At 47.6% G+C, this 22,422-nt stretch overlaps 1 protein-coding gene across 2 annotated transcripts in view; it reads right to left on the bottom strand.

Annotated features, from left to right (window-relative positions):
- The window catches only part of tmem65 (transmembrane protein 65), an 83,270-nt gene that overhangs the window by 19,303 nt on the left and 41,545 nt on the right, over positions 1-22,422 (bottom strand). For both annotated transcript variants that reach the window (XM_072467068.1, XM_072467069.1), the window contains 3 exons: positions 20,217-20,261; positions 17,760-17,827; positions 15,406-15,460 (listed from right to left, as the gene is read on the bottom strand). In XM_072467068.1, the coding sequence (XP_072323169.1) occupies positions 15,406-15,460; positions 17,760-17,827; positions 20,217-20,261 (168 nt within the window). The remainder of the gene's footprint in view (positions 1-15,405; positions 15,461-17,759; positions 17,828-20,216; positions 20,262-22,422) is intronic.

Below are 22,422 nucleotides of genomic sequence, written 5' to 3'. Positions count from 1 at the left end.
GTCAAGAACCCTGCCAAGAGCTTTGTCAACACAACTTCCACAGAGTTAAAATTAGGCCCAATGTATCTCACCCAATTCCATAATCTTTCAGAGACCAGGGTCACAACTGGTTCATGTAAAAAGACCTTTCATGATGAAAGCCACCCATAAACAAGTCTGTTATAAACGAAAAACTTCAATTGTGGTGAACCACAATCTGATGGATGGAAGATGAGATGATTATCAGATTTCAAAGCCAAAATGACTCACTTGAAGCAGAAAGGAATCAACCTCAAAAGTTATACACAATCAGAACGGAAAGCCTATCAGCAATATATCTTGTTCATTGCGTTTTTGTGGTTGAGGCCAATCTAGATTGTCATTTTGCTGGGTTGATTCTCTCAAGCGCTGTATCCTAAATTCCTTACAAAGGCTCAGCTAGCTGCCCAGTACTTAGGGGATTGGCGGACTGACCAGTATCCAGGAGTCTGAAGGGGTTGTCAGGCTGGGCTGGAAGAGGGTGAACAGGGATTATGGGGTTGATAATGGGGCTTGGAAGGGAGGAACGTGGTTGGGAACCCGTGGGGTGAAGTCAAGGAACTGGAGCGTGCGATGGGGTGCGACAGTGACAGTGCACGGGATCAGGGAGGAGAAGACTGGGGAATGGAACCTAGGTGGCTGGGGAAATCAGGTTGGCGGATGAGGGCTGGGTCAGGAACGGGTGGCAGAGGACATGGGGTTGAGGGAAGCGGGTTAGAGTTGATCCAGGACTAGGCAGAGAGTTGGGGATGGGGGCTCAGGTGGGGGTGGGGTCCAGATTGTGGTTCGAATGGGGGTGAGTATGTGACCTTGAATTTCTGAATTTCCAGGAGCAGCCAAAACTTCATATTGAAGCAGCAGAGAGAGCAGAGCCAGGAAAGGGATTGGAACATTGAGATCACTGTTGAATAATCATGGCTGATCCACAACCTAATTCCAGATATCTATCTTTGCCGCACATTCCTCAATATTTTTAGTTAACAAAAATCTATCAATCTCAGATTTAAAATTAACAAATAATCTCAAATTAGATGCCATTTGTGGAATAGAGTTCCAAACCTCTACCATCCTTTTGTGTGAAAAAAAGTGTTCCTTAATTTCACTCCAGAAAGGCCGATGTCCCTAGTCCAAAACAACCCAACCAATGGAAGTAATTTCTCTTCATCTTCCTTTCGACCAAATCACAACTTACTTCTTTAAACTCCAAGCCTAATTTGTGTAATCTTTCTTCATAATTTAACCCTTGGGAGTCCAGGTAACACATTCTGGTAAATCTACACTGTGCTCCCTTCGAAACCAATATATCCTTCAACAAGGTGTGGTTCCCAGAACTGTTCGCACTACTCCAGTTGTGGTCTAACCAGGACTTTGTAGAACTGAAGCATGACTGCTATTCCTTTGTATTCTAGTCCTCTGGTTCTAAAGGCCGGTATTCCATTTAGCCATTTAAAACTATTTATGGTACCTGCTCATGCCATTTTAATGATCTATGTACCTGGACCCTATGTCTCTTTGGACCTCCATTGTTTTTAGATTTTCACCATTTAGAAAATACCCTGTTTTATCCTTTTGAGGTCCAAAGTAGATCCCTTTGCCTATACCGAAATCCATTAATCAGTTTGTGCCCATCCACGTAATCTAGCAGTATCTCTTGGCATTTTATACTTCCACACTGCTTAGCACTCCTCGGACTGATCTTTTTGGCAAGTTAAGCTCTTTCCTCTCAGAAGTATTAACTGGTTCTGTATAACACTAATATCTTTTTAAACACCTTCCCCCAATCTTCTGTCATTTTACCCATTACCAGGCTTGCCCAGTTTACTGCCCAGCTTATCTTTTACACAAGAAAAGCCAAGTAATGATAATGAACAAGTGGGCTGCTCTGTCGGCAACAGTTGGCCCCAGCGCATTATTTAAGTTATTCATTTGAAAATTTTCAGTTCAATGGGTGAACAGAAGCTGCAGAGTGAAATACTCAATGAGAATCTGCCCAAAATTCATTGGAAAAACCAGGCAAACATTAAAACCCACATAGGACAGCCACAAGTCAGGGCCGGGGGGGCGGAGTGGTTGTCACTGTTGGAGGGCATTGTGTGATACTGGACTATGATATAAATTACAGGTGGCCCTGTAACTACATTTGTGCTCCTATTGTAGCCGTGTAAAATGGCTGCGTTCCGATTAATCTGGCCAAAACCCAGTTTAAAACGGCTAACCCGAAAGACTGCTGGGAAAAGCAGCCAAAAAGACACAAGCAGGCAGCTGCAGACAGGTTTGCATATTCAGCTCTGGGGACATAGCCCAGATCGATACTCAGGGCTATCAACAGCCCATCAACCCAGGTATCCGCAGTTTCATTCAGGACTGTTTACACCTAATCAACTCAGACATCCACAGTTAAATCGGCTATCCCCGGGAACAATTGCAACATATTAGCAGTTGAATACCGGGCCAGACCTGTCGGTGCCTGCAGTGGCCGAAACAAAGACAGGTGAGTGACCACCCCCCGATCGAGGAATCGCCTCGCCATTGGACACATCGACCCCAGAGACTGGGGACAGAATCCAATCACTTGGGACTCATGGTCAAGGGCCGCCCCGGGAGGCGGGAAGCCCCTGGGCCCTATAAAAGTAAAGGTCCAAGTTCAGATCTCGCTCTCTCTCATCTCTCTTTCATCTTCGCCTGCTCGAGACCTTCACAAGACCAGCCACCGGCCACTGTAAGTGTGAATCCAACGATCGCTATCCGGTAGAGACACCTAGCCACCGACCTGTAGCAGCCTTTTGAATCCCGCGGGCCAGATTTGATTGGACAAGCCATTCGTTTCCCTGACCTGGTGGGCTCTTCCTAAATTAAGTATTGGCCAGTAGTGATAGGTTTATTGTATAGAAAGTAGTATTAGGGTATTAATATTGCTTGTTGTATATAATAAATGACCGTTGTTTTAATCCTTACTAAGCGGTGTGCTGTGTTATTAATCATAACCTAAACTTGAACCACGTGGCGGTATCATAAAGATACCTGGCGACTCATGAGCAAAGGTGACCTATAACAGAGCAAATAGACTAAAGCTAGAGAGAGCAACATAATTGGCGACTCCGCCGGGACCCGACATAGAAGTGGAAAACCACTCCGGGAGAACCCCAACATTTTGAATTAGAATCCAATCAGAAACAAAAAAAAACCCACAAGTGTTCAAGCGGTTCTGGTTAATAATTCACAATTCGGAAGTGTGTATATGCATGCGTAACTAACAGGGTTATAAGGCAAAACTGATAGACTTTTTGTTGCGTCAAAACTATCGGCAGTTGGTATTTCGGAAATTAGCGCAAGCCGTACCCGTATCTACCACATCACCTTGGCCCCCTGTTCCAAATTTGAACGTACCGAGCAGATAAGAGAGAGCCATGCAGGCAATGCAAGCGATGCAGCGCCTCATGAACCCCGAAGATTTTGCTGTCGCACCAATCAGCAGCGTAGGAGCGGGACAGTGTCCCGTTTGGGAAGTGGAAATCCGCAAAATTCTGCAGGGCAAAGGATGGCCCATGTGGAAGGATTTCTGCAATGACGACGACTCAGGTCCTGGAAGTATAGGGCATACTTGGTGGGAGAACCCGAGTGAGATTCACAGAAAGAGTTTAGCAAAAGCGCGCAAGCCGATGGCAATTGTGTCCTGTCTGGCACAATTGCGAGGCACAGAGGGGGTCGTCAGGACGCTCCGCAAGGAAATAGAAGGCATACATCGGATAAGTAAAACCGATATATGTGAAATTGAGAAAGAGAACCAGGAATTGAAAGGGAAATTAGCAGCAAAAGACGAAGAGGTGGCTGACGCCAAAAGGGGTCACCAATCTTGTCTGGCGCACTTGAGTAGTTTCCAGTCACAGTATGAGAAGGCTTATCAGGACCTGCAGCGTGCAGTCCTGGTAAAGAAAGAAACAGAAAACCAGTTAGAGAAGCTCCAGAAACAATGTAGTGATCTCAAGGCAGCCTTGAGAGCGCTCCACGCCACAACAACAGAACAAAGGCAGAGTACTTTGGACCATGCAAAGTGCCGAAAGCAGATTGCAGACTTGAAAGCACTGCTTTCTGTCCAAAAGGGATTTCAAGAAACCTTTGGGGAAAGTTTACAACAGGAAGATGGCCCTGATTGGGAAGAATTGCAAGAGACAGCGCAGCGATGTGTTCAGGGAGCATGTGCGCAGGGAAAACCCCAAAGGAGGAAAGCACCCCCACCCCCCACACAACAGATAATACAGGCTCCCATGAACCCTGTAACAACCCACCGCACCGCCACAGCAGACACGACGGACGTCTTATATTCCACCCCCCTCACAGTGACCCAATTACGGGACGCGTGTGCCAAAATCACACCGTTCCTCCCCGCTTCAGACCCACACCATTTCTTTGCCACCGTCAAACACCAGGCGACCATGTACGGCCTGGATGAGAAAGAGCAGGTAAAGCTCACGGTCCTCAGCTTAGACCCATCGGTCGCAGCAGCCCTTCCCGACCCACAGAATGTAGGAGGAGGCACCCTTGCAGAAATGCATACCGCGATCCTGGATGCGATCGGGTACAACCGGGGCGACCCCGTAGACGGTCTGAATAAATGCAGACAGAAAAAGTCTGAACACCCCACAGCGTTCGCAGGACGCTTCTGGATTCATTTTGAAGCCGTTTTCGGCAACGTAGATCGCGCCCATTTGTCTGCAGACAATATGGCCAAGTGGACCCGCACCCTTATCTCCCATGCCACGGAAGCAGGACAGAATGCCTGTAACAATTATGACCCCTCGGAGGAGGCTCATAATGAGATGTGGGTGGTCAAGAGATTGTCCCGCGTTTGGGAACAAGCGGCTCACAGTAAATCAGCCACTAGAACGCCCGAGGAAAACCAAGCCGCCGCAGGCGTGCAGGCAGTAAGAACCACTCTTCACAACCCCGCCTGGGTAAACGAGGGAAAGAACAGCCCCCCAGCCAAACCGCAAGAGTTTTGACATTTTGCTAGGGAATGCAAAGGCCCTAAGAAACCACAGAGTGCCCAACCGACAGGCACTCTCGATAAGAAAAAGGCAGAGCCCGTAGCGGCCGAGAACGGAGGTGTCCACATGATGATTTAAAGGAGACACTTGGTGAAAAGTGTTGTCCTTTCTGATGGAACCTGCAGAATGTTTTATGTTACATGTCTGTTTGTTAAATGTTTATGTTGTCAGTCCGTTTGTTAAATGTTGTTCGTCCTACAGGAGAATTTAAATGTTGTTCGTCCTACAGGAGAATTTTCTCACCGCCCCACACCCATTCACCTGAACTTTTTAACTTTTCCCACTGACACCCACCGCGGCCACACGCCCATTCGGCCGATGCCTCTGAGGACTTACCTCAGAGGCCCACCAGACCAGACGCCCGATCGTAGCTACTCTTCTGATTGGATGGTAGAATCAGAACAGTAACCCCACCATGATGACTACATTTTTGTCCGTTCTTTGGTCGCTCAGGCAGTGGAGAAACGGCGTGAGACCCGCCCTGCCTGGGGACCCCCCGTTGGTCAAAAACGCTCGGGTAGGGAAGATACGGTATTGGTAGCCGTCCTACCCGGGGACTCCACCCAAATCGTACCCGTCGCGGCCCACACGCACCTCATTCGAACTTTACTTTCAAAAACCGTTTTATTTTATTTAGGCAACCTTTGGGTTGCTGCCACATGCTATTTACATCCTAGAGCATTTGGATGATAAAGTTAGCACTGGTCCACCATTGGGAAGTGTGCCGTGTCCAAACATTTTTTTTTTTTTTTTTTTTAAATGGGGGGGGGGGGGGGAAAGAGTCACATGCTGTGACCAATTATAAGGGTTTAATTGGCCCCAAGAAGGACAGACACACTAACACACCAGATATTAAACCGAAGTATTTACAGACACTATGCTTGTCTTACAGAACTCCAGAAGCTCCAAGTCCGGAGAAAACCAGCGAACACAGGAAAAGAAAGGAAAGAAGACAGCCATGAGGACTCCTTTCTTCGTGCTCAACATGCTTATGATGGACTTTTTGTTGCGCGGGAACGCGGACCCCACTACTCCAAACCCCCCTGCCGTTAACGCTTCACTGCCCCGTAGCACCGAGGGCCCAGTCACCAACCACGCTGCATTATCCTGGTGTGCCAAGCTCATAACTTGGTACTCCCCATCATACATCATTGAGGCACTGTTGGCATTGGCTATACTCAGTTGTGCAGTACAGACCATGCGCCTCCGCAAGTGGAAAAGGAGAGCGTACCGCGCTCGAACCCCGGTCTATCGGATCCAATCCCCGATATTCGGCTACAACCAGACCCCAGACCCCCGCGACATATGAATAATAAAATTTCCTGTAAATAAATAAAAGAGAATGTATGGAAATGTATGATCCTGAGCTTGACTGCCAAGCCAGGAAAGAATATATTAAATGTTGTAATTATTATTGTACAGAGAGATAAGACTGTAAGTTTGAAGAATTGTTTAGGTAAAATTAGAGGTTCCCAGTTTATTTATTTCCCAGACACATGCCCTTGCCTGACATAGCGCCCTCAAGAATTGTTTAGGTAAATTTTTGTGCATAGCTAGGGTCAGAGTAGTGGCCATGGGGGAGGTGCCCCCCCCCAGTCGGGAAACGAAGAGGACAAAATTTATGTGATCCTTCACGCTTCGCGTTAGGTTCACAAGGCGGGAATGTAGCCATGTAAAATGGCTGCGTTCCGATTAATCTGGCCAAAACCCTGTTTAAAATGGCTAAACCGAAAGACTGCTGGGAAAAGCAGCCAAAAGGACACAAGCAGGCAGCTGCAGACAGGTTTGCATATTCAGCTCTGGGAACGTAGCCCAGATCGATACTCAGGGCTATCAACAGCCCATCAACCTAGGTATCCGCAGTTTCATTCAGGACTGTTTACACCTAATCAACTCAGACATCCACAGTTAAATCGGCTATCCCCGGGAACAATTGCAACATATTAGCAATTGAATACCGGGCCAGACCTGTCGGCGCCTGCAATGGCCGAAACAAAGACAGGTGAGCGACCACCCCCCGATCGAGGAATCGCCTCGCCATTGGACACATCGACCCCAGAGACTGGGGACAGAATCCAATCACTTGGGACTCAGGGTCAAGGGCCGCCCCGGGAGGCGGAAAGCCCCTGGGCTCTATAAAAGTAAAGGTCCAAGTTCAGATCTCTCTCTCTCTCATCTTCGCCTGCTCAAGACCTTCACAAGACCAACCACCGGCCACTGTAAGTGTGAATCCAACGATCGCTATCCGGTAGAGACACCTAGCCACCGACCTGTAGCAGCCTTTTGAATCCCGCGGGCCAGATTTGATTGGACAAGCCATTCGTTTCCCTGACCTGGTGGGCTCTTCCTAAGTTAAGTATTGGCCAGTAGTGATAGGTTTATTATATAGAAAGTAGTATTAGGGTATTAATATTGCTTGTTGTATATAATAAATGACCGTTGTTTTAATCCTTACTAAGCGGTGTGCTGTGTTATTAATCATAACCTAAACTTGAACCACGTGGCGGTATCATAAAGATACCTGGCGACTCATGAGCAAAGGTGACCTATAACAGAGCAAATAGACTAAAGCTAGAAAGAGCAACACTATATTACTTTTGAATAGTTCTGATGAAACAAAAGGTACTCATTGGCTTAGATGCCTATTTAGTTGAGGCAATTTGTAGAAATAGATAGTGTATACACAATGCTGTTAATATCAGAAAAGACACAAAATGGCTGTTAGCTATTTTGTGATATAAAATGGCTGAACAAGCCACGGCTGGTTTAGCACCGTGCTAAATCGCTGGCTTTGAAAGCAGACCAAGGAAGGCCAGCAGCATGGTTCAATTCCCGTACCAACCTCCAGAACAGGCGCCGGAATGTGGCGACTAGGGGCTTTTCACAGTAACTTAATTTGAAGCCTACTTGTGACAATAAGCGGTTTTCATTTCATTCCCTGTAAACTGTCTCATGAGACCCAAGCGTGGGTATGTATAGAGAGTGTCCCAACAGCCACTGATAACAGCTTCATAGAACAAGACATGCAATGTATCCTTGATAAGCTCAAGGTCTACAGCTGTAGACAGGACACAGTTAGTTTTGAATGACTTCTGTATGAAGTTAGGGGCGGGTAAGACAAACCCACTTCAACCAAATATTTACATAGAATTTACAGTGCAGAAGGAGGCCATTCGGCCCATCGAGTCCGCACCGGCTCTTGGAAAGAGCACCCTACCCAAGGTCAACACCACCACCCTATCCCCATAACCCAGCAACCCCACCCAACACTAAGGGCAATTTTGGACACTAAGGGCAATTTAGCATGGCCAATCCACCTAACCTGCACATCTTTGGACTGTGGGAGGAAACCCACGCACACACGGGGAGGATGTGCAGACTCCGCACAGACAGTGACCCAAGCTGGAATCGAACCTGGGACCCTGGAGCTGTGAAGCAATTGTGCTATCCACAAGGCTACCGTGCTGCCCAATATATGTGATAATTGGGTATGCCAGGAAAATTGATTGACTGCATGTAATAAGTGTGACGCGAATATAGTTGATTGATTGTATGTAAATGAGAAAACAACTAATTCCGTCCCTTGAATCTGTATATTAACCTGTGTGAGCCTTAGCTCAAGTGGGATAAGGTGCTGTCAGGAGCTGCAGAGCCCCCAGATCTTGTCTCCCAGAATTCTGACATAATAAACTGCGTATTTCTTCTTATACTCAGGCCTTCATGTGAATATTTTCACCCCTAACATTACACACAATAGAACCACTCTTTCAATAACACTTTCAGTAAACATTCACGTGCAGCTCAAGTGCAGCTCACCATACCAAAAATATATCGAATCCACGTTCGATCAAAACGACAATCTATTCCAGATGTTTGCTCTAGTGGAATAGTATCAAATCACCTATTTCTGTTCATAGTCAGACAGGAGAAGCAATGGGAACGGTGCTCATTTGCTGACCTAAAAAATCTCTGCTCCAGAGACCTTCCATTGCAAATGTAGCCCTTATTGGTGAATTCCAAAAAAATTACCAATCTATTCTTTAAAAAAATGTTTAAAACGACTTCCGGTTGCGGCTATGCGGAGCTAAGCCGCACGATTCGGCAGCTCCCGCGATTACGGACTTTCGGGCTCGCTAGAGGAGCCCCAACGGAATTTTTTTTACAGACAACCCGTGGGGAAGAGAAGAGAGAGGTCCCCTACCGATTTTTATGGACCGGAACCGAAGTGCAACGGCCAAAAAAGCGGCATTGGAGCAGGGGGAGAAGCGAGGGAAAAAAAGCAAAATGGCGGCGGCCGGGGACAAAGAGGAGATGCAGGAATTCATCAAGCGCTGCTTCGAGGAGCTGCGTAAGGAGATGCTGGTGCCTATGCTGGCGGTAATTGAAGGACTAGGGATAACCCAGAAGGCCCACGAGGTGCAGATCCAGGAGGTCCAGAAAAGAGAGAGTGAGAATGAGGACGAGCTCTTGGGCCTGGCGGTGAAAGTGGAGCGGCACGAGGCGCTACACAAGAAGTGGGCGGGAAGACTCGAAGACCTGGAGAACAGGTCGAGGAGAAATAATCTGAGGATCCTGGGTCTCCCGGAAGGAGTGGAGGGGGCCGATGCCGCGGCATACGCGGGCACGATGATCGGGGCGATGATGGGCGCAGTGGCCCCTTCGAGGGAGCTGGACGGGGTGCACCGGGTGCTGGCGAGGAAGCCCAAGGCAACTGAGCCGCCAAGGGCGATGGTGGTGAGATTTCACCGGTTTACGGACAGAGAGAGGGTCCTGAAATGGTCCAAGAAGGAGAGGAGTAGCAAGTGGGACAATGCTGAGATCCAAATATACCCGGACTGGAGCACGGAGGTTGCCAAGCGGAGAGCGGGTTTCAACCGGACCAAAGCAGTGCTGCATCGGAAAGGAGTGAAATTTGGAATGCTGCAGCCAGCGTGACTGTGGGTTACATACAGGGACCAACATCACTACTTCGAAACGCCTGAAGAGGCGTGGACCTTTATACAAGCTGAAAAGTTGGACTCTAACTGAGGGTGGGGGGTGTTTAAGGGTTGAAGTATGATGGTTGTTGTATATAGGGGGTCAATCACGCGCAGGAAATGTTATTTGGGTTGGGGGAGAGAGACTAGGCCGCGACAGGAGCTGCGGCAGATGGGGCGGGGCAGGCTTTGGAAAGCGCGGGTTTTTTTCCCCCGCGCGCGGGAAAAAAGGCGGGAAAGGGAACGAAGGATTGATTGGGAGACTCTCACACGGGGGGGGGGGGGTCGTCAAAGGGACGGCGGGGGAAGCCGGGGTCAGCTGACTTACATGAGTGATATGGGGGAGCAAAAAATCTAGACAGGGGTCTAGCGGGGGGAGGGGAAGGGGGGGGGGGGGGGGGGGGGGGGGGTTGCTGCTGCACTGGCCGAAAGGGAATGGGACACAGAAGGGGTGGTCGGGACGGAGGTCCTCCGGCTGGGGGACTGGAGGGCGAGGGAGACGCGGACACGGGACTGGCCCAGAAAAGGAGATGGCTAGTCGGCGGGGGATGATGCTGGATTCATGAAGCGCATGTTGGGACGCATTCCGGACCTGGAGGTAGGAGGCCTGATAATGGGAGGGGACTTCAATACAGTGCTGGACCCAGCACTGGACGGCTCCAGATCAAGGACGGGAAAGAGGCCGGCGGCGGCAAAGGTGCTCAGGGGGTTTATGGATCAGATGGGGGGAGTGGACCCATGGAGGTGTGCAAGACCGCAGGCCAGGGAATTTTCTTTCTTATCCCACGTGCACAAAGCCTACTCCCGGATAGATTTCTTTGTTCTAGGCAGGGCTCATCCCGAGGGTGGAGGGGACGGAGTATTCGGCCATAGCCGTTTCGGACCACGCCCCGCACTGGGTGGAAATGGGGCTGGGAGAGGAGAGGGACCAACGCCCGCTGTGGCGGCTGAATGTGGGACTGCTGGCAGATGAGGTGGTGTGTGGGAAGGTGAGGGGGTGTATCGAAAGGTACTTGGAGGCCAACGATAACGGGGAGGTGCGAGTTTGGGTGGTATGGGAGGCGTTGAAGGCGGTGATCAGGGGAGAGCTAATCTCCATCAGGCCTCATAGGGAGAAGACAGAGGGCATGGAAAGGGAGAGGTTAGTGGGGGAGATTTTGAGAGTGGACAGCAGATACGCAGTGGCCCCGGAGGAAAGATTACTTGGGGAAAGACGACGGCTCCAGACAGAGTTTGACCTGTTGACCACGGGGAAGGCGGAGGCACAGTGGAAGAAGGCGGAGGGGGCGACCTACGAGTACGGGGAAAAGGCTAGTCGGATGCTGGCACACCAGCTCCATAGGAGGACGGCAGCGAGGGTAATAGGGGGAAATCAAAGATGGAAGGGGAGCCACGGTTCGGAGTGTAACGAAAATAAACAAGGTATTCAAAGCTTTCTATGAAGAGCTGTACAGATCCCAGCCCCCCCCCCCCCCCGCCCGCCCCCCGCCCCCAAGGGGGGGGGGGGAGGACACGATTCCTAGACCAACTGAGGTTCCCGAGGGTGGAGGAGCAAGAGGTGGCTGGTTTGGGGGCACCAATCGGGTTGGAGGAGCTGAGCGAGGGTTTGGGGAGTATGCAGGCTGGGAAGGCCCCAGGGCCGGACGGGTTCCCGGTGGAGTTCTACAGAAAGTACGTAGATCTGTTGGCCCCGCTACTAGTGAGGACCTTTAACGAGGCAAGAGAGGAGGGGACCCTGCCCCCGACAATGTCGGAGGCGACAATTTCCTTGATTCTAAAGCGAGACAAGGACCCACTGCAATGTGGGTCGTACAGGCCGATCTTGCTCCTCAATGTGGACACTAAGTTATTGGCAAAAGTGCTGGCCACGAGGATTGAGGATTGTGTCCCGGGGGTGATTCATGAGGACCAGACGGGATTCGTAAAGGGCAAGCAATTAAACACTAATGTGCGGCGGCTCCTAAGTGTGATAATGATGCCATCGGAGGAGGGAGAGGCAGAGATAGTGGCAGCTATGGTCGCGGAAAAGGCCTTTGACCGAGGAGTGGGAGTACCTCTGGGAGGTGCTGCGTAGGTTTGGGTTCGGGGGAGGGTTTATCAGCTGGGTTAAGCTCCTTTACAGAGCCCCGGTGGCGAGTGTAGTGACGAAACGGCGGAGGTCGGAGTACTTTCGGCTGTACCGAGGAACGAGGCAGTGGTGCCCCCTGTTGTTTGCATTGGCGATCAAACCCGTGGCCATATCACTGAGGGAGTCTAATAAATGGAGGGGGGTGGTCCGAGGGGGAGAAGAGCATCGGGTGTCGCTATACGCGGATGACCTGTTGCTGTACGTGGCGGACCCAATGGAGGGGATGGTGGAGGTCATGCAGACTCTTAGGGAACTTGGGGGGTTCTCGGGCTATAAGCTCAATGTAGGGAAGAGTGAGCTTTTTGTATTACAGGCAGGGGACCAAGACAGAGGGATAGGGGACCCACCGCTGAGGAGGGCGGTGGGGAGTTTTCGGTATCTGGGGATCCAGATAGCCAGGAGCTGGGGGGCCCGACATAAACTAAATCTGACGAGGTTGGTGGACCAAATGGAGGAGGACTTCAAAAAATGGGACATGTTACCGCTCTCGCTGGCGGGTAGAATGCAGTCGGTCAAAATGGTGGTCCTTCCGAGGTTTTTGTTTGTGTTTCAGTGCCTTCCCATCGTGATCACCAAGGGCTTTTTCAAGAGAGTAGGTAGGAGTATTATGGGGTTTGTGTGGGCGAATAAAACCCCGAGGGTAAGGAGAGGGTTCCTGGAACGCAGCAGGGACCGAGGAGGGTTGGCGCTACCAAACCTAGGGAGCTACTACTGGGCAGCAAATGTGGCGATGATCCGCAAGTGGGTTATGGAGAGAGAGGGGGCGGCATGGAAGATGGCGTCCTGTAAAGCAACGAGCTTGGGGGCGTTGGTGACGGCACCGCTGCCGTTCTCGCCAGCAAAGTATACCACGAGCCCGGTGGTGGCGGCAACGTTAAGGATCTGGGGCCAGTGGAGACGGCACAGGGGTGCAGTGGGAGCCTCGGTGTGGTCCCCGATCAGGGGTAACCACCGGTTTGTCCCGGGGAAGATGGACGGGGGGTTCCAGGGCTGGCATCGGGCGGGGCTTAGAAGAACAGGGGACCTGTTCATTGACGGGACATTTGCGAGCCTCGGGGCACTGGAGGAGAAGTTTGAGCTACCCCCGGGAAATGCATTTAGATATATGCAGGTGAGGGCTTTTGTGAGGCGACAGGTCAGGGAATTCCCGTTGCTCCCGGCACAAGAAATTCAAGACAGGGTGATCTCGGGTGTATGGGTCGGGGAGGGCAAGGTTTCGGCAATACACCAAGAGATGAAAGAAGAGGGGGAAGCGTTAGCAGAAGAGTTGAAGGGTAAATGGGAGGAGGAGCTGGGGGAGGGGATCGAGGAAGGTTTGTGGGCTGATGCCCTGGGTAGGGTTAATTCCTCCTCCTCATGTGCCAGGCTCAGCATGATACAATTTAAGGTAGTTCACAGAGCGCACTTGACGGGGGCGAGGTTGAGTAGGTTCTTTGGTGTAGAGGACAGATGCGGAAGGTGTTCAGGGAGTCCGGTGAACCATCTCCATATGTTTTGGTCATGCCCGGCACTGGAGGGGTTCTGGAGAGGAGTGGCGGGAGCAATATCTCAGGTGGTGAAAGTCCAGGTCAAGCCAAGCTGGGGGCTAGCAATATGGAGTAGTGGACGAGCCGGGAGTGCAGGAGGCGAAAGAGGCCGGCATTCTGGCCGTTGCGTCCCTAGTAGCCCGGCGAAGGATTTTGCTAATGTGGAAGGAGGCGAAGCCCCCCAGCGTGGAGGCCTGGATAAACAACATGGCTGGGTTCATAAAGCTGGAGAGGATCAAGTTTGCCTTGAGAGGGTCTGCGCAGGGGTTCTACAGGCGGTGACAACCGTTCCTAGACTATCTCGCGCAGCTTTAGAGGAAGGTCGGTCAGCAGCAGCAGCAACCCTGGGGGGCTGGGGGGCGGGGGGGGGGGGATTGCTTGGGGGGATGGAGGAGCAGGAGATAACATGAAGGGTGGGGGATACTGGCACATGCGGGAGAGAGCCAGTGTATAAAGTTATGTAAATATACCATGTTGCCATGTATATATCTTGCTCAGTGCGATTTTGTGTTATTTTGTTATGGGGGTGGGGGGGGGGGGGTATTGTTTGTAAGGGGAAAAATTGTGTTGGTAAAAAACTTTAATAAATATATTTTTTTTTAAAATTTTTTTTAATGTTTTGAATTTTGCTTCAAATACAATCTTGTTGAGTTTCCGGATTTTGCACCGCAGGTAATGAGTGTAACCAGTTTGAGATTGTACGGCTTTTATGATGCAAATCAGGATATACGACCGGCTCCATGTTCGTAAAAGCTCTTCCAACCACAGTCGGAAATCAAGTGTTAATTGTTTTGAAAAAAAGTGAAAGGAAAACCGGTAGATTTGTTGAGTGGCGTTTCAATCTGTCCTTTCATTAGCTTTTATAAAGATGACTGCATGCCTAATTAAAAAAGGAAAGAGCAGCCATACACAGGACTAATGGTATTTTCCTAACTCCAGCACCACTAAGAATTAATGGGGTTTCTCAAAAGCTACTTCCCCTCATTACTGGAAATAGCTTACTCCCGTGGAATTGCAAGAGTTGACTCACTAAACCCAAAGGCACAACGCACAAAAGTATTTATTTTTTGCACTCTGATTTAGTCATATGTTTTGAGTTGTTTTCAGGAATGGATGGTGAAGAACCGAGGAGAAGAATCGATTTCCTGACAAATAGGAACTGACAGGCATACATTTTCCAAGGACATCAGAAACTCCAGGCTCAGTATCGTGTCACGCGCCACAGCGGTCTCCATGACCCCAGGTTAATGGTGCAGCCTTTCCCTGTTCAGCCTGGCAGCCAACAGCAACAAGGGTCTTGAGCGAATTGGAATAGGAACCATCACGGGGTAATGGAAACACAGTGGCGATGCAATTATTTGTTTGGAAGCTACGCCTTTTGTGAACTGCTTACAGAGTACAGAATAATGAGAAAATAGCCTGCCCGCCTCCTGCTCCAGAAACCCAATCATTCTTCATCAGTTACCTACCAGGCGAACATATCGTGCTTTGAGCAGTCGAGGAATCAAACTAATCCCCATTCAAATGCTACAAGCCACTATTTGCGATACTGCTGAGTGAAAGGGAGTTGTGGCCGATACCTTGGGATTGATGAATTACAAAACCGTGGTGAGAAAGAAAAAAAAATTCTGAAAAACACAAAGACCGACCCAGGGTCCAGGCTCAATTTAAAATCTCCCGAGTTGGGCAGAAATTATTTCAAAAATATTTACCGGCCATGGTAGAAATTCCAAAAATAACTCCAATCGACAACTCGATCTGTGTCCCCTGTGAAACAGAACTTAAATCAGTACTATATCAAAATATTTAAGTTCTTTTATCTATGCACAATAGCCAGCAGCACAATACAACGTAATGGAAGACATGATTCTAATGTATTTTCTGGTAGGAAATATTCTCCAGCATTGATCACAAGGTCAGGAGTATATTTTCTACAAAGGATTGGAATTTTCAGACGAAACCTGCCGTACCTTTTTCTGGTACAAATCAATTTAACCACATCTCGAAGTTGGAATGCAATGTAACTTACTGTAATACCATGTGAAGCATCAGACATGTCATCTATGTACATCTAAATGACCAAATAAAGAGGAAAAAAGGAAAGTCTGATGACAATTATCTAACTTTCAAGCTGTCTCGGGGAACCTGGTTTACTTCAGTATGTCAGAAATACATGTCCATCGCATTACTTACGTGGATGCGATTATAGAAACACAATTCTGGAGTGCTTTAATTTTAAAAATTTTTGAAAAAGTTTTCCTAATTAAGGGGAAATTTAGCATGGCCAATCCACCTACCCTGCACATCTTCTGGGTTGTCAGTGAGACCCAAGCAGACACTGGGAGAATGTGCAAACTCCACACGGACAGTGACCCGTGGCCGGGATCGATCGTTCCCCTCCAATTTCCAGAGGAAGCAATCCCTCCATGACTCTGCTTCACCAGAGTCCCACCACTTCCCCTCCTCTCGAAGGTACTTTCCGAATGTAGGAGGTCGAACACCTGTCCATTCATCATTTCCCAGAACAGCATTCGGGGCTCCCAACTCCCAACCCCCCCCCCCCCCCCCGCCTCACTTAACATTTTAGTTCCCTGCCCAACTCTCAGCCCTATGTCTCTATCGTTGGCCTTCTGCACACTCCCGACAAACAATCTCAAGGAAGAACATATCACTTTACAACAATGTCCTTTGCAGCTTTAGGTGAGTTTGAAACTTCACACTGCAACTCTGGCTCATATTTTCTTTCTGGCGGTCAGTGCCAGAAATAAAGAATAAGTGGATGGTTGGGGAGGGAGGGGGGTGGGGGCAAATTGAATGGCTGTCATATTAGTGCCAAAAGTAGGCTTACATTAATACTGCAATGAAGTTACTGTGAAAGTCGCCACACTCCAGTGCCTGTTTGGGTACACGGAGGGAGAATTCAGAATGTCCAATTCACCCAACAAGGGCGTCTTTTGGGACTTGTGGGAGGAAACCGGAGCACCCAGAGGAAACCCACGCAGACACGGGGAGAATGTGCAGTCTCCGCACAGTGACCCAAGTCGGGAATCGAACTCGGGTCCCTGGCGCTGTGAAACAACAGTGCTAACTACCGTGCTACCGTGCCACCCATATCTGCACTTGACTCAATGTAGCCAGTTATCTGCTAGGCAAGTTGTGTTAAAATTGCCCAGTGAATTTTAGTTTACAAAATACAGCAAAATTGCATTTGCTATAAAACTGCAATGTTACATAATTTTGTTAATTCAGTATAGTTCTGCTATTATGATCAAGCACCACTAAATCTCTCAATTACGTCAGCCTTGCACTACACTTCAAATCATGCAACTTTTAATATTTTGTTAATTACCAAGCAATCTCTTTTTCTAAAATGTTTAGTTCGATATGAAAAGCTAATCAATAAAGTGTATTCTTGTAAGAAAATGCAGTTTTGAGATTAGACACCAGCTTTAGGGAAGTTTAAATTTGTTATCATTTTTTTGAAATGTCTCAACATACTTAACAGCTTTACTGACTTCAGTGGAGTATATTCTTTTCTTCCTCTAAAAACTACTTTCCAAAACTCGAGCATGCAAAACCATAGCAAAATGTGAAAAGCAAAGGTTTGCCACATGTTATAGACTAGATCAGTCAGGGTTGGCCAATGTAACTGATCGCTGGAAAGTGCACAGTGTGGTCAGAAATAATCCATTACTTTGATTTCCAAAAAGGCCCTGATCTCTGCTCCATCTATTCGGGTCACACGATCGAAGTTAAACATCCCAAAAGGTCTGTTCAGTTCAAACCCACCTCCTCCGGCTCGGAGGCAAAGCGCACGATAAATATATTGCTTCTCCACAAAACCATTATGGTAAACTGATCCCAGAATTACAGCAGAACTATCTATTTTGCCCAACTGACCTTAACTGATGTTTATGTGCTTCACACAATCTCCTTCCCACCGTAACCTAATCCCATCAGCAGATCATTCCAATGGTAATTAAGGTGGAATCACCCTTCTTAAAATGGACACTTTCAGATTAGTATCTCAATGATAACAAATGCAGGAAGAGGCACAAGTACTTACTGCAACAATCATGATAGCATTGTCCAGGAAACCAAAACCAACGAAAGGTATCGCACTGTGAAGAAACACTGTAAGATTAAAAAGAAATATGAAAAGTTTCCCCGAAGCAAGGCCCCAATTGTAAAATATTACATTGCTGTGAAATTACACCACTCACAAACACACAAACTCTTAAGAGACAATTCAACTGCCACTGAAAGCAATCGTAATCTCATTAAAATCAAACTACAAAGAGGTTAACACATTATGTAATATATAGATTTTTTTAAAATATGAAAATACAATTATAAATTCAGATATTCCTGTGGCATCCAAAGTAACATCAGTCAGATTATTGGGTGACACAGGTCTGACTTTCAAACAATTTTACAGAAAGCTGTGGGCAACTGCAATTGCTTTTGTATGGTCAGCATCTCATTTACTTATTTTCCTGCAGATGTTTTCTTCCCTCCTCTTGCATTTTTAATTTGAACATTCTGCAATGGGAATCTGTGGCCTGTCAAGGGTCTCGAGTGTATGGCAGACCACAGTATCAAGATGCTGCAATAGGCTTTGTCTCGTTGTGTCCCGGAAGCCCGAGGAAATCTTTGAAACCGGAGTTTTTATTTAACAGTTTTTGGTGCACTTGGTAATTCTTGTGCGTGCGTCCAGGAGGAGGAGGAGAGGAGATTTCATATTAGGGTTATGCTGTCAAATTAAATCTTGCACACAAGAGGTTAGACCCATACATCTTTTGGGAATGAGTATTAGAATTCAGCACAGGGAATTAGATCCAGACACAAACTGGCAGGGGAAATGGCATCTCCTGCATTCCACATCAGTTTGAGGAAATGTCGTTCCAACAGACATTCACACGCACAGACCCGTATAAATAAAATATTACTTCTCAGTGTTAAAATGGGCTCTACCAAGGAAGCTTAATGTATTTAACTGCTGGAGGTCCATACCTAGGGTAACAGCTGGTTTGACTGGCAGCTAACCAGCCAGTCCCTAGATGGGGAGAGGTAGCAGAGAGTAAAAATGTCAAACCTTTGGTTTCTTGTCCTGCTGAGGAATAGGGAGGTGGGAACAACATTTGAAGAGACCTGGTAAGGAAGTCAGAGAGCAGATTCCCTGCAGAAATGTTGTGCCACCTGGAGGCAAAGCATATACTACTTAGATGGGTATATTTATCCCAGTGATGACCGGCTTAACATTTTCTCTGTTCGATCCGATGGACGGGCTCTTCTGCAGCCCCCACCACTGTGTTTCTCGGCAGCGGGATTCTCTGTTCCTGCCACTGTCAATGGAATTTCCCAATGAAGTCACCCCACCCCACCGGGAAACCCGGAGGGACCAGAGAATCCTGCTCCCAACCAACAGCTGGACAATTCCAGGCAATATTTTATTGGGATCACAATTCCGTTTAAACATTACGCTCCTCGTTAACATCAAATGTGAAACAATGTGCTGGTTTATCATTGGGCTGGTCTGAATAGTAGGTTCATATCCTCGAAGATACTGGGAAATGTGTAAGATTACAGTGCCCAGTTCACACAATAAAGAATTTCATTGTTATGATCCAGCCCCACTCACCTCAACACGGCAGCATAGTGATTAGCACAGTTGCTTCACAACTCCAGGGTCCCAGGTTCGATTCCTGGCTTGGATCACTGTCTGTGCGGAGTCTGCACGTTCTCCCCGTGTCTGCGTGGGCTTCCTCACACAGTCCAAAGATGTGCAGGGTTAGGTGGATTGGCAATGCTAAATTGCCCTTAGGTAAGATGGAGTTACTGGGTTATGGGGATAGGGTAGAGGTGTGGGCTTAAGTGGGGTGCTCTTTCCTAGAGCCAGTGCAGACTCGATGGGCCGAATAGCCTCCTTCTGCATTGTAAATTCTATGAAATAATCTGTGAAATCCCCTTCAGCTCATGCCATCATTTGACGAGATATTCCACAATGTGGAGATGCTGGCGTTGGCCTGGGGTGAGCACAGTAAGAAGTCTTACAACACCAGGTTGAAGTCCAACAGGTTTGTTGCGAATCACTAGCTTTCGGAGCACTGCTCCTTCCTCACCTGAGGAAGGAGCAGTGCCCTGAAAGCTAGTGATTCGAAACAAGCCAATTGGACTTTAACCTGCTGTTGTCAGACTTCTCAGAAAGAGGCCATTTGGCCCATCCGGTCTGCACCGATCCTCTGAAAGACAATCTACCCAGGACCACTCACCCACCCTATGCCATAACCCCACCCAACCCAAGGGGCTTGGCTAATCCACCTATGCAGCACGTCTTTGAGCAATAGTAACTTGTTGATAATGGATGCAACGTTTGTTTATTGGCTACACCCAACGCAAAAGAATATCAACTGCAGGCTTTAAATGTTATGATATAAAGTAAAACTAAATTTACAAGGACATTGTGACTATTTTATTGCACCCAGGCGGAGGAGGCAGTGGTTATAAGACAGAGATACCTTACCATATCTGCGCTGTGCTGATGATGGAGGCATTATTTCCATTTCTTCTGCAAAAGAGAAAAGAGAAATGTTTAGACCCATACAAATACTTTGATGCGGCACATTAAAAAATACAGAACTAGAACATGCACCACCATAAAACACAAAGCACAAAAGTATCACTGAATTCACGAAGATGAATATGTTCTAAAGCTCTGCAACCTCATTGAGGATAATGAATCATCAGTCACCGAAGCCCATTTTGCAAAATGCCCAAATTTCAACATCATCCGTCACTGTTTTCCCATGTGGCAAAACTGCAACATTTCTCCCACCTTAAATCATTGGCTTAAAAAGAGCAGCTCTGGCGCTGTTTCCCTGCTCATTTGTCTCCATTGCCTGTGACACTAACTAAATAGTACCCATAATAAAGGAATTGAGCAAAGGGCACTGTTGAGCCTACATAAAATGTTTCAATACAACATACTTGGCACACCAGCCTAAAGCTCAGATCGACTTTCTATTGCCAAAGCCAATATATTAAATCTCAAAGACATTATTTGTCCTTGCATGCTTGGTTAGATTTAGCAAAATCATGGGGGGGTTTTCAAACAAATATTGGTGCCATTACCCTTCTGAGGAGAGTAGTATACCGGACGCTGCCTGTTTATTTTATAGTGCCCAATTTTAAGGCGTCACCGATAGGTTACTAAAGATTACATAAACTGCCATATAATACCCAAAGAAAACTGGTATACAAAATCAACATTGCAAGTGTAATGTTTACACAACCGATTCCTCTAACCCATACAAAACCTTACCATTGCTTCAAAACGTTCAACTTCTGCAACACTTTTCTATTAATTCAATCGCGAACCCAGCTATGATTAGTTTTAGGCCTGGACCTTAAAGAAGCTCTTCTATTTGGAATATCTTCTATCAAAAAAAGTTAACCTTAACTTCTGATTGTACATTTCACCCTTCTACTTTTCAATTATAGTTTACATATTAAACGTTGGTTGCATTGCAACGGTTTTGCTTACGGATTCAGACTGCGTGAGGATCTTGAATTAATAGTTTAAAGCCACTCTGTACTCCAGCTGTGTGCATAATTCAGCTCCCTCACACATTTGAGCTCAACAACCTCAAGTAGGCGTGCTGTTAAGGTGAATTGGACATTCTGGATTCTCCCTCAGTGTAAACCAAGCAGGCGCCGGAATGTGGCAACTCGGGGCTATTCGCGGTAACTTCATTGCAGTGTTAATGTGAGCCTATTTGTGACACTGATGAAGATTATTATTTTTGTTTTCCTCGGGTAAGGGGCTGACTTCCTATTACCTTCAATGTACGTGGTGCGCACCAGCCACTTGAGCAAACGCAGGAGTATTCTCTTTGAGGTAACAGATGGATAAACATCAAGTATTTAATAACTTAGATTAAGATCGACATTGTGAAAGCATGTCCAAGAGTCAGAAGGCTGCGGATTCAAAGACCTGACGTAATCAGGGTCGGCATTTCGGTTCAGTGCTGAAGGAGGGCTGTGCTGTCGGATGTGCCATTAAACTGAGGCCATCTATATTCAAACGATCTTCTGGCGCTGTTTGAAGAGCCGGGGTGATTGTCAAATGTTCGGGCCAATATTCAGCCCTCAAACACTGGCAATAAAAAAAAAGAGAAAGAGCTAAACACTGCAGAGATTGGATTACTTAAACTACGGGAATATGCTGTGTGTAAATTGGAACCATGGTTTCCTACATTAAAACAGTGACTCGCTTTGGGATGCCCCATGGCTATGTAAGCATAATTTATTTTCCTCATCTTCTGAAATATTCAGGAAAAATATAAGATGGACACAATTTCAGTGGAGGTTGAAAGGAAGAGAGAATTTTGCCAATTTTGTTCAATTCATCCTTCTTTGCCCTCCTCCCTCACCCCAACCCAATGCCACCTATTCAGAGTTCAAAGAGCAATCCTTTTAGTTCCCCTGGCTGCATGGAACACGCTGGGTGCCTGGTACATTGATTGACTTCTACATATTTTTGCTTTACTTTGACTCAATAATGACAAATGTTAGGGCAGCAGGGTGGCTCAGTGGGTTAGCCCTGCAGCCTCACGGCGCCGAGGTCCCAGGTTCGACCCCGGCTCTGGGTCACTGTCTGTGTGGAGTTTGCACATTCTCAACCCAAAGATGTGCAGGCGAGGTGGATTGGTGACGCTAAATTGTCCCTT

Source organism: Scyliorhinus torazame, chromosome 11 (assembly GCF_047496885.1).
Source record: "Scyliorhinus torazame isolate Kashiwa2021f chromosome 11, sScyTor2.1, whole genome shotgun sequence".
Taxonomy (NCBI): Eukaryota; Metazoa; Chordata; class Chondrichthyes; order Carcharhiniformes; family Scyliorhinidae; genus Scyliorhinus; species Scyliorhinus torazame.
This window is presented reverse-complemented; position numbering and strand designations above follow the sequence as displayed.